This window comes from Lucilia sericata, unplaced genomic scaffold, assembly GCF_015586225.1.
Source record: "Lucilia sericata isolate MDLA Ls3-8-SP2 unplaced genomic scaffold, ASM1558622v1 Contig006104F_arrow, whole genome shotgun sequence".
NCBI classification, from domain to species: Eukaryota; Metazoa; Arthropoda; class Insecta; order Diptera; family Calliphoridae; genus Lucilia; species Lucilia sericata.
Window position 1 is genome coordinate 1 of NW_023997684.1, and position 12,190 is coordinate 12,190.

General features: G+C 31.0%; 3 protein-coding genes and 1 long non-coding RNA gene across 4 annotated transcripts; 2 read left to right on the forward strand and 2 right to left on the reverse strand.

The window, feature by feature from the left end:
• Positions 1 to 27: 27 nt before the first annotated feature.
• Positions 28 to 651, reverse strand: LOC119615595. The gene is made up of 3 exons (XR_005232458.1): positions 583 to 651; positions 440 to 525; positions 28 to 341 (listed from the first exon to the last, which is right to left on the reverse strand). It is a non-coding gene; the product is annotated as an uncharacterized LOC119615595 (long non-coding RNA).
• Positions 652 to 3,598: 2,947 nt separating this feature from the next.
• On the forward strand, positions 3,599 to 4,299 carry LOC119615594. The gene is made up of 3 exons (XM_037971602.1): positions 3,599 to 3,740; positions 3,798 to 3,883; positions 3,986 to 4,299. The coding sequence occupies exons 1-3, from the start codon at positions 3,678 to 3,680 to the stop codon at positions 4,200 to 4,202; spliced, it is 366 nt and encodes a 121-aa protein (XP_037827530.1). The 5' UTR covers positions 3,599 to 3,677; the 3' UTR covers positions 4,203 to 4,299.
• Positions 4,300 to 4,816: 517 nt separating this feature from the next.
• Positions 4,817 to 5,751, reverse strand: LOC119615596. Its single transcript, XM_037971603.1, has 3 exons — positions 5,684 to 5,751; positions 5,537 to 5,622; positions 4,817 to 5,130 (listed from the first exon to the last, which is right to left on the reverse strand). The coding sequence occupies exons 1-3, from the start codon at positions 5,744 to 5,746 to the stop codon at positions 4,914 to 4,916; spliced, it is 366 nt and encodes a 121-aa protein (XP_037827531.1). The 5' UTR covers positions 5,747 to 5,751; the 3' UTR covers positions 4,817 to 4,913.
• Positions 5,752 to 7,123: 1,372 nt separating this feature from the next.
• On the forward strand, positions 7,124 to 8,161 carry LOC119615593. The gene is made up of 3 exons (XM_037971601.1): positions 7,124 to 7,299; positions 7,377 to 7,462; positions 7,539 to 8,161. Exons 1-3 carry the CDS (start codon positions 7,201 to 7,203, stop codon positions 7,750 to 7,752), a joined length of 399 nt encoding a protein of 132 aa, XP_037827529.1. The 5' UTR covers positions 7,124 to 7,200; the 3' UTR covers positions 7,753 to 8,161.
• Positions 8,162 to 12,190: the final 4,029 nt, after the last annotated feature.

Here is a 12,190-nt window from a genome sequence, read left to right on the forward strand (position 1 = left end):
TCTTTACATATAAGGCTAAAAGACATATAAGAGATGTTATAACAACGTTTATTTATAAAATTTGTATAAATAATATTGACATGAATATGTTTTATTTTCTAACTAATGCACATATTATAAATCGTTACGGAACAATTTCAACATTCACCTGATTAACAATTGTTTTATTCACTGCCGTTTCACCTTCACATTGTACACTTACCAAAGCATTATATACGCCATAACTATAAGTTACCGTTATCGTGCAATTCTTACGGTCACTTCTATAGTCGGAAACAGTAATTTCATAAGAATACACTTCATTAGGTATGAATTTAAAAGCAGCCTCTACTTCGCGCGCTCTGACAAAGAAAACAACGTTAAAATAAAAAAAATATATTTTAAAGATTTGGCGGGACCGTAAACCCTAAACCAACTTTGATTAATAATACAAACTTACGTATACCAATCCCCCGTAGCATCTTTAAGCTTAGTCAGACCAGCATTTAAAATTTTTACAGCATCATCAAATTCAGTGCCAGATAACTAAAATTATAGAAAATTTGTTAATAATTTGTATATAAAATCATTAAAATTTTTAACTTTTTTTGAATTGCCTCTTAACAATAAACTCGCAACAAAAACACAACGATAATTTTAAACATTTCAGAGATATGAATGTACGAAATTTTTCAAAAATAAACAGTAGAATTGCATTTAAGTTTAAAAGTTTATATATTTTTCTGTTGCACCGTTTAATATTAATTAAATGAAGAAATTGAATTAGAAACACCTAACTTATATACCCCATACCATTTTGTTAGGGACACAGTGTACGAAGTTTTTGTGCCCTACACTACTTTATATTCGATTTGTGCTGATGTTTGAAAAGCATAGAGTTAATGGTTTTCGAGTCTGCTAAGCCATGTCCGCCCGCCCGTTTGTCTGTTTGTCCATGTAACTTTGTAATCAAACTACAGTTCGCAATTTGACTGCAAAATTTCATAATGATCAGGCCTTTTTTGACCCTAGTCCCCTACAAAGACAAATGGCTTAAATGTCGTTAATTTCTTTATATACACTTGCTAAGTAACATTGTAACTTGATGAAGTTCGGCATAACTAATTTTAGTTAGTTAGTTAGTTAGTTAGTTTAGTTAGTTAGTTTTAGTTAGTTAGTTCGTTTTAGTTAGTTCGTTAGTTAGTTAGTTAGTTAGTTCGTTAGTTCGTTAGTTAGTTCGTTAGTTAGTTAGTTAGTTTGTTAGTAGTTCGTTCGTTAGTTCGTTTTCGTTCGTTAGTTGTTCGTTAGTTCGTTCGTTCGTTCGTTGTTCGTTGTTCGTTCGTTAGTTCGTTCGTTAGTTCGTTCGTTCGTTCGTTAGTTCGTTCGTTCGTTCGTTCGTTCGTTCGTTCGTTCGTTCGTTCGTTCGTTCGTTGTTCGTTGTTCGTTCGTTCGTTCGTTCGTTTGTTCGTTCGTTCGTTCGTTCGTTCGTTCGTTCGTTCGTTTTCGTTCGTTCGTTGTCGTTCGTTCGTTCGTTCGTTCGTTTCGTTCGTTCGTTCGTTCGTTCGTTCGTTCGTTTTTTGTTCGTTCGTTCGTTCGTTCGTTCGTTCGTTCGTTCGTTCTTCGTTCGTTCGTTTCGTTCGTTCGTTCGTTCGTTCGTTTCGTTCGTTCGTTCGTTCGTTCGTTCGTTCGTTCGTTCGTTCGTTCGTTCGTTCGTTTTTTCGTTCGTTCGTTCGTTCGTTCGTTCGTGTTCGTTCGTTCGTTCGTTCGTTCGTTCGTTCGTTCGTTCGTTCGTTTTCGTTCGTTCGTTCGTTCGTTCGTTCGTTGTTCGTTCGTTCGTTCGTTCGTTCGTTCGTTCGTTCGTTCGTTTCGTTCGTTCGTTCGTTCGTTCGTTCGTTCGTTCGTTCGTTCGTTCGTTCGTTCGTTCGTTCGTTCGTTCGTTTCGTTGTTCGTTCGTTCGTTCGTTCGTTCGTTCGTTCGTTCGTTCGTTCGTTCGTTCGTTCGTTCGTTCGTTCGTTCGTTTTCGTTCGTTCGTTCGTTCGTTCGTTTCGTTCGTTCGTTCGTTCGTTCGTTCGTTCGTTTTCGTTCGTTCGTTCGTTCGCTCTCTCTCCCCCCCCCCCCCGGCGGCGGCGCGCGCGCTCTCCCTCCCTCCCTCCCTCCCTCCCCCCTCCCTCCTCTCCCTCCTCCCTCCCTCCCTCACTCCCTCCTCCCTCCCTCCTCCCTCCCTCCCTCCCTCCCTCCCTCCCTCCTCCTCCCTCCCTCCCTCCCTCCCTCCCTCCCTCCCTCCCTCCCTCCCTCCCTCACTCCCTCCTCCTCCCTCCCTCCTCACTCCCTCCCTCCTCCTACTCCTCACTCCCTCACTCCCTACCTCACTCCCTCCCTCCCTCCCTCACTCCCTCCCTCCCTACCCTACTACTAACTAACTAACTAACTCCCTACTAACTAACTAACTAACTAACTACTAACTACTAACTAACTAACTAACTAACTAACTAACTAACTAACTAACTAACTAACTAACTAACTAACTACTAACTAACTAACTAACTAACTAACTAACTAACTAACTAACTAACTAACTAACTAACTAACTACTAACTAACTACTAACTAACAAACTAACTAACTAACTAACTACTACTAATAACTACCTAACTAACTACCTAACTAACTAACTACTAACTAACTCTCACTAACTAACTAACTAACTAACTAACTAACTAACTAACTAACGAACTAACTCTAAACGACTAACTACTAACTCACTACTAACTAACTACTAACGAACTACTACTACTAACTAACTAACTAAATACTACAACTAACTAACTAACTACTAACTAACTAACTAACTAACTAACTACTAACTAACTCAACTAACGAACTAACTACTAATAACTAACTAACTAACAACTACTAACTAACTACTAACAACTAACTACGAACTAACTAACTAACACTAACGACTACTACTAACTAACAACTACTACTACTACTACTAACTACTACTAACTAACTAACTAACTAACTAACTACCTAACTAACTACTAATACCTAACTAACTAGACTAACTACTAACTAATAACTAACAACTAACTAACTACTAACTAACTAACTAATCCTAACTAACTAACTAATAACTAACTAACTAACTAACTAACTAACTAACTAACTAACTAACTAACTAACTAACTACTAACTAACTAACTAACTACTACTAACTAACTACTACTACTAAAATTAGTTATGCCGAACTTCATCAAGTTACAATGTTTACTTAGCAAGTGTATATAAAGAAATTAACGACATTTAAGCCATTTGTCTTTGTAGGGGACTAGGGTCAAAAAAGGCCTGATCATTATGAAATTTTGCAGTCAAATTGCGAACTGTAGTTTGATTACAAAGTTTACATGGACAAACAGACAAACGGGCGGGCGGACATGGCTTAGCAGACTCGAAAACCATTAACTCTATGCTTTTCAAACATCAGCACAAATCGAATATAAAGTAGTGTAGGGCACAAAAACTTCGTACACTGTGTCCCTAACAAAATGGTATGGGGTATATAAGTTAGGTGTTTCTAATTCAATTTCTTCATTTAATTAATATTAAACGGTGCAACAGAAAAATATATAAACTTTTAAACTTAAATGCAATTCTACTGTTTATTTTTGAAAAATTTCGTACATTCATATCTCTGAAATGTTTAAAATTATCGTTTGTGTTTTTGTTGCGAGTTTATTGTTAAGAGGCAATTCAAAAAAAGTTAAAAATTTTAATGATTTTATATACAAATTATTAACAAATTTTCTATAATTTTAGTTATCTGGCACTGAATTTGATGATGCTGTAAAAATTTTAAATGCTGGTCTGACTAAGCTTAAAGATGCTACGGGGGATTGGTATACGTAAGTTTGTATTATTAATCAAAGTTGGTTTAGGGTTTACGGTCCCGCCAAATCTTTAAATATATATTTATTTTTTATTTTAACGTTGTTTTTCTTTGTCAGAGCGCGCGAAGTAGAGGCTGCTTTTAAATTCATACCTAATGAAGTGTATTCTTATGAAATTACTGTTTCCGACTATAGAAGTGACCGTAAGAATTGCACGATAACGGTAACTTATAGTTATGGCGTATATAATGCTTTGGTAAGTGTACAATGTGAAGGTGAAACGGCAGTGAATAAAACAATTGTTAATCAGGTGAATGTTGAAATTGTTCCGTAACGATTTATAATATGTGCATTAGTTAGAAAATAAAACATATTCATGTCAATATTATTTATACAAATTTTATAAATAAACGTTGTTATAACATCTCTTATATGTCTTTTAGCCTTATATGTAAAGAATAGGCTAAGAGATCACGTAAACCTATGATAATGGGGAAATTTTGAAATTTGTTTCAACGTAGCTTAATCTTTAGAAAAGTATAATTTAGGTCCTGGGCTAAGAAGTCTCAAATATGTGAAGTTTTTGGGCAAATTCTGAGTTCAGATTCAAATTCAGCGCAGCTCAATTAGAATACTATACTCTGGTCTCTGGGTTAAACATTTGTTGGAAAGAGCGCTATTTTATGATACTACGAATATTATATACCATTCACGTTAGCGTATTTTCAAACAAATAAGAAAGTATACTTGACCATGGCAGACCATATAATACCCTATAGCAGTAAGTTCTGCCTATTTTTTATGGGGGCTTGACTTAGTCCTGGCGTCAAATTTCATCAAATTATATGAAAATTGTTACACATGGACGGTCGACCGGATATATATCGTTATTTAGAAATAATAAGGTGGGGGCCCTGAGTTACAAACATCGGCATAAACAGGTTATATCCTACCCACTATAGTGGTGTTTCTAATTAAAATTTATTCCTTTAATTAGAAGTTAATTGTACAACAAAATAACTTCTATTTTCTGAATATATGTATGTTACGGTATAATACCTATATTAACATCATTATCGATTGTTTCAGCTACTGTCCTATCACCTTCACAATTTATTACTGCCAAAGCATCATAAACACCAGTACTATATGTTACCGTTATCGTGCATTTCTTGCGGTCATTTGTGTCGTCCGAAAGAGTAGCTTCATAAGAATAAACTTCATCAGGTATGAATTTGAAAGCAGACTTTACTTCGCGGGCTCTGGCAAAACAAAAAAGAAGAATATTAAAATCAATTTTTGTGCCTTTTGTAGGTTAGAAATTCGTATTCTAGTCTGTCAGATCGGAGGTCGTGGGTTCGATTCGTAAGTGCACAATGAAGACCTCAATGTATTTCTTCGGATTTGATGTAATATACACATTTCTTTCAAACTAATGATCTAAGTAATTTTTAAATAAATTTTTTATGCGTGGAAGTAATATAGTCGGTCTTGGCTGATCTTATAATACCCTATTAGTACATTTATAGTAAATTCGTGATTCTCAAGGTATTAAGCAGGATTTCCTTATTGCATATTGTAGCAATTTTTAATGCTACAATTTTTAATACAAAAAAAGGTTTTTTAAATTCCAGATAAAATTGCACTAAAAATTCGTCACAAACTTACGTATACAAATTCCCTGTTACATTTTCAAGCTTCAATAAAGTTGCATTTAAAACTTTTACAGCATTATCGTATTCAATGCCAGATAACTAAAATTATAGAAAATAATTAACTTTATAATTTGTATAAAAAATCATTAAAATTTTTAACTTTTTCTGTATTGATCTTTAATAAAAACGCCACAAAGAATAAAGAAACAATAATTTTAAACATTTCAGATACATATGAATGTTTAAATAAACAGCGGATTTGCTTTTAAGTTTTTATATAAAATTTTTGTATTGTGCCATTTAATTTTAATTAAACGAAGAAATTTTAATTGGAAACACGCAATTTTTAATAACATACAGCACTATAGTGGGATAAGTATATTGTAACTCAGTTTAAAATGTCGATCCCACATACATCTTAATATATAGCGATCGATTCAGAATTACTTCCAGTTTGTATTTAACGCCCATGTAATGTTGTCCATGTAAAGAGTACAGGCCAACCTGTCTTTTGATATACCTTTACCGCAGCATAGAAGTTAAGTTCTAAATTGAATTGTTCAAGATTTGGGTTCCAGAGATATATAAGGCCTCCAAACATTGATTTTCAATATACAATCTTACCGACAGATTCTTATTTATAAGAATTTAGAATAAAAACATATATATAATAGGGCATGGCCGATCATATGATACCCTACACCAGTGATTATGTTAAAAATGTTTTTTAATAATATTTAATTTAATTTTTACCTTAATTCAGAAATATTTTAACAGTTTATTGACAAAAGAGGTAAATTTTAAAAGAGGATTAAATGAGGGGCAGGGGGGTTAATATGGTCCTATCCTTATAAATTTTGGTAGAGAAATTTACGTCTACATTAGTTTCTTATGCAGAATATTATCGTTATACTAGTGTTTATAAGTGAATTTTGACAATCAACTCATTTTCTGAAAAGGACTTCGTATGGGGATAGGATAAAATGAGGCCCGATCATTACAAAAATCAGCAGTATCATTTAGACTTATATAAAACTAGGTTTTGCCGATTTTTGAAGTGATACAAGAACATTTCATATATTTATGAGCTCAAAAGCCATATTCGGGGAGTAATGGGCCGATTTTATCTTTTTTTCATTTTTCGTCCTTGAGCCAAAAGAAGAGTATGTGTCAAATTTCATCAAATTGTCTTGAAAATTGTGACCTGTAGAGTGCGCATAAAGTTTACATGGACACACAGACAGACAGACGGACGGACATAGTACACCGATCGGCTAAGTGATTCTGAGCCGATTGGTATACTTTAAGGTGGGTGTAGGACCAATATTTTTGTCAACAGAAACGCATAATATCCCTTCCCACTATAGTGATGTAGGGTATAACAATGTATTACTAATGACAAAGATCTTGTTCCTTAAAAACTCTTAAGAAGTATTTTAAAAACTCTAAAACGTTCCACAGAATGGGTTCCAAAACTAATCACATCATTACTAGCTACCAGGTTGCTGTTAAGAATCTGAAATTCTTTTGTTTGCAATAATTTCAGAATTAACTTTTAATTCTAAAATGTTTCCTGGGTCGCAAAGGAATATTTTACGTTACTAATTAATTATATGAGCTAAATTTTTTCTAAACGCTTAATAATCATAAAGTAAATAAAATTGTAAAAATTAAATTATGATTACTTTAGTCTTTAACAAATATCAAGTAGAAATGTATAAAATAATAATTTGTATTTTCCTTGCCATAATTATATCAGAAGTTAGAGACCAAAAAGTAAGTTACTACAAGATCTGAGATGATCTGAAGTGTACATTAAAACAAATTTGAATTAAACTAAAATTCTCTGCCAGTTAAATGGTGACAAATATTCTGAAGCTGTGGACTTACTTAATAATGTTCTGTATCAATTGCGCCGCAGAAATGGACCTTATTTAACGTATGTTCTTATTTTGAGTAGATTTCCATATCGTATAATCATAATAATACACTATTTTCGTTCTTTTCTTTGAAAGTCTTATAGGTGTCGAAGCTGCTTATTATTATATACCACAAATCGACTATAGTTTCGATACGGTTATGTTGCTGCCAGGTGGTAATGTTTTTATCGAAATGTGTACAGTGGAAATAACATTAAATCTACTTGAGAAAAAAACTACTTTAATTATAATTACTTGTAATGGCCAGGAATCGGCTAGACAAGTATTAAATGGCACCATTGAAGTTTGAATAAAATTATGCTTTTTACAAATTCTTTATTTCGAAAATTTTTCGAAATCTGTTAAAGTTAGGGAACTCATTATAATTTAAACAAAATTTCAAAATAATATTTTATCAGAGTAAAATTATAGTTCTAATTTAAAGTAAAAAATACCAAAAATTTTGAATTTTTGAACCCCTCATTCATATCTATGTATGTCCCCCAGAAGAAAAATGTCTATAAATGCAAAATATTTTTATAATTTTATTAAAAAATCCAAGGAAATCTGAGAGGGAGTCTAGTAATTGCGGATATTTACTATTATATAAATGTAAAGTAATTGGACTTACCTCTTTTTAACAAATTCGACTTCGCCTTCAATATTCAATTTTAAATTTCTGATGGAACTTTTATACATTATACAAATGTTATACATATTTTTACACACTTTTAATTCAAATTATAGATTTAATACTAAATTTACAAAATTTTTTTTCATAAATTTCTAAATTAATTTTAATTTTTTAATAAAAAACACTTTATTTTTATATTAAATAGATCTGGCAAACACATTATATGTAGATTTACTTTTACACATACATACATAATTTTATTTTTTGTTAAAAACAGGCCATAGTGTGGCAAATGCCATCTTTAATTTAATTTTAAACTTTATATTATTAAATTTCCGCTAAATATTAAAACTTACTTCGAACACCTTTCTTAATATTTCCTAGCTTTCATATAAAAGCTTTTAATTTATGGATAGTGGTGCCATCTTAACTTAACTTTTAGCTAATTCCTTCATTTACTTGTTTGCTTTTTACTTCTTAATAAAAGCTTAAACAAAAACAATTTAACACACACATCCATTTTATATCCACACACAATACGACGAATCCCACGAACTAACGAACAGCCACAACAAAAGAAAAAGCGACCGGCTTTGCAATTTATTAAAATTAGACTTTAAACACTTTTTCACTAATTTCTTAATTATTTTTTGCCAATTTTTTTAATGAAAAATGTTAAGTAAATGTTTCTTAACATTTTTATGCAAAAATTACAACATTTTATTCACTTTTAACAAAATTATTTATTATTTTCACGGAGCTCAAACACTTGTCAACCGAACGGTACTAAATCTGCGCATCAACTGAAAAATTGCAAAACAATGAGAGCAAAAGCAATGCAAGCAATAGTAAGAGAAAATATGCAAGTTTAATATATAAGAGAGATATGTGGTTAGTACATACATATGTATGTTTGTACTATGTATGTATGTAAATAAATTTTTGGTTTATACATACATATGTGTAATGGACTTGCAAATCATGATTATAATTGATGTAAAAATAGTACATAGTTCTTCTGAAAATTGGAAGTATATTTATGCCAAGACATTTATGTACATACATATGTACCGTTATTATTGTATGTATTACTTTAACAATTATTTTATTATTTTTTCCTTATTACTTCTTAATCAAATTATATTATTTATATCCTTGTGCTGCTGTTTGTAAAGTATTAAAATAATATATCAATTGATATAGAATAATTTTATAAGCCGTTAATGTCCATGTAAACCTTGTAATCAAACTGATATTTGGTATCCGTAATACTTTTGGGCCAACCATATTGATTTTATTTGAAATCGGTGAACATTTCAGAAGCGTCCATACAACAGGCCCGGAAATTTGGATTTGGATTATTACAATATCAAATATGCTGTCTAGTATACAGTACAGTCCAGTCTATAGTCTAATGTATAGTCCAGTCTGGTTTATTGTCAAGTCTATAGACTAGCTTCACTTCTAGTCTATAGTCTATGATCTTGCCTATAGTATGTCCGCTTACTTTTTTCAAATTCGTCACCTTTAGGGAATGAACGGGTAAAAACTTAAACTTTTAAACCAGTGAACATACAAACAATATTTTGGACTCCTTCATAACTTAACGAAAAAATACAAATACGAATTTTGGATATTCGGACGTTCGTACTTTTTGCATAAAACATTGTTTCCCATGATTTGTACATGTGAATGAATACTTAATGATGCACTCCCTCTATGATATTGCAACTTTTTGGAATAAAATTCCAATAGGGAGAAAAAAGTACAAAATGGGGAAAAAACAAAAAATTAGATTTTATTCAAACTCATTGACCCAATTTTAATAAAATTGGAGAAATTGGTAGATTTAGTAACACAAAAGTACTATTTTTTGGTACGTTTTCGTTCTTTAACTGGTACTTTTTGAGTTTTCTATAATATTGAACCCAGAAACATAAAATTAAGAGAGACCAGAATAATTGAGAACCCATAAAAGGGGACTTTTTGTTACTTGTTCGTTCTTTAACTGGTACCTTTTAAGTTTTCAATTATATTGAAGATAGAAGCTGAAAACTAAGCATTCAGGGACCTATGTGAATGAAAATCTAAAATGGAATATTTTCTGGTACTTTTTTGTTCTTTAACTTGTACATTTTGAATTTTCTATAATGTTGAAATTAGAAATATGAAATTAAATAAAAGATGCCTTTTGGCACTATTTCGTACATAAACTGGTAGTTAAAAAAAAACATAAAATTGGACACGCATATTCCTGATTGTATAAAAATCTGAATGAGATTAATTTCTGGTTGATAATTTAGCATGCACCATCCTTATTTAATAAAAATCTATTTAAAAGGGACTTTCTGTTACATTTTCGTCCTCCAACTGATATTTTTGGAATTTCCTCTAATATTGAGACTAGAATCAATCATTATTGATTGAACATCTATGAAATATTGAATCTAGTAACCTGTATGTTAGTCTATAAAAGGCGTTTTTATGATATTGTAGATATACAAACACAAATGTATGTATTTATATTGGACTGACTGAATTTACAATAATATTTATTTTATTCCATTACGATGATGGTAGCGAAGGACACTGGGTATAGCTAGTACATACATATTATTATAATATTAAAAAAAGACTATCTAAGTTTAGCCTAAATGGAAATGTACAGAATCAGTATTTCATTTACGGAATTTTAATTTTTTTATATAAAAAATATTTTATCTAATTAGAGTTCCACAAAAATGTGATTGCACTTACCTCTATTAAACGATTTTTTTCTTATTTGTCTTCGTCATATGCTTTAGATATTTTTTGTAACTGATTAATTTATTTTCGATATAATTTTTAAAATTTTTTAATTTATAAAACTTATTTACTACAATATTTTTTTTAATAAAAGGCCATGTTGTGGCAATGCCATCTTTAATTTAAAACAAATTGTAGAAAACAAATTTTCACAAATTGATTTATACTAAAAAACACTTTTATTCAAATCACATTACATTTTACAAATATTTTAAAACTTTTATTATTTTATTTTTTTATATTAAAAAGGCCATGGTGTGGCAAATGCCATCTTTTATTTAATTTCATTTCAAATTTTAAACTTTCGCTTTTCTTTCATTAAACTTTCCTTCAAACAAAACTCACTTTACACCAACACATTCTTACATATTTACTAGCTTTCATTTAAAAGCCTTTTATTTGTGGCTGGTGGTGCCATCTTTACTGAACTTTTAGCAATTTCCTTCATTTGCTTCTTTGCCTTTTCTTAGTAAAACCTTAAACAAAAACAATTTAACACACACATCCATTTTATATCCACACATAATACGACGAATCCCACGAACTAACGAACGGCCACAACAAAATAAAAACAACCACCTGCGTTGAAAATTTATTAAAATTAGACTTTAAACACTTTTTTCACTAATTTCTTTATTATTTATTGCAAATATTTTTAATGAAACATGTTAAGTAAATGTTTCTTTACATTTTTATGCAAAAATTACAACATTTTATTCACTTTTAACAAAATTATTTATTATTTTCACGGAGCTCAAACACTTGTCAACCGAACCGTACTAAATCTGCGCTTCAACTGAAAAATTGCAACAAGTGCAAAACAATGCAAGCAATAATAAGAGCAAATATGTATGTATGTAAGTTAAGTGAGAGAGATAATAGTAAATACATAAGTACATAAATATGTATATTACTTATATGTGCAGTTAACTTAATTTATATTAAAGGAGAAATTGGAAATTTTATATATGTATAATAGGACAGTTAAATAAACATTTTTCTAATAGGTTTACTGGAAATTAATAAGTAAAAAGTCATTTACATAATTTGTGTACATATGTACATAAATATGTATATTAGGTATGTAGGTACTATGTATTGGAATGTAAACTTTAAATTAAGAAAAAGTTCTAACTTATACCAACGAGAGTAATATTTAGGAGAATAGACAAGATTATAGGTTAGACAAGACAATATACCAGGTTATAGAATAGACTATAGTCTAGACCAACGGTTCCCAAATGGGGGTCCGCGGACCCCTAGTGGTCCGTAGTAAAATCCTAGGGGGTCCGCGAAGACGAACGAAAAA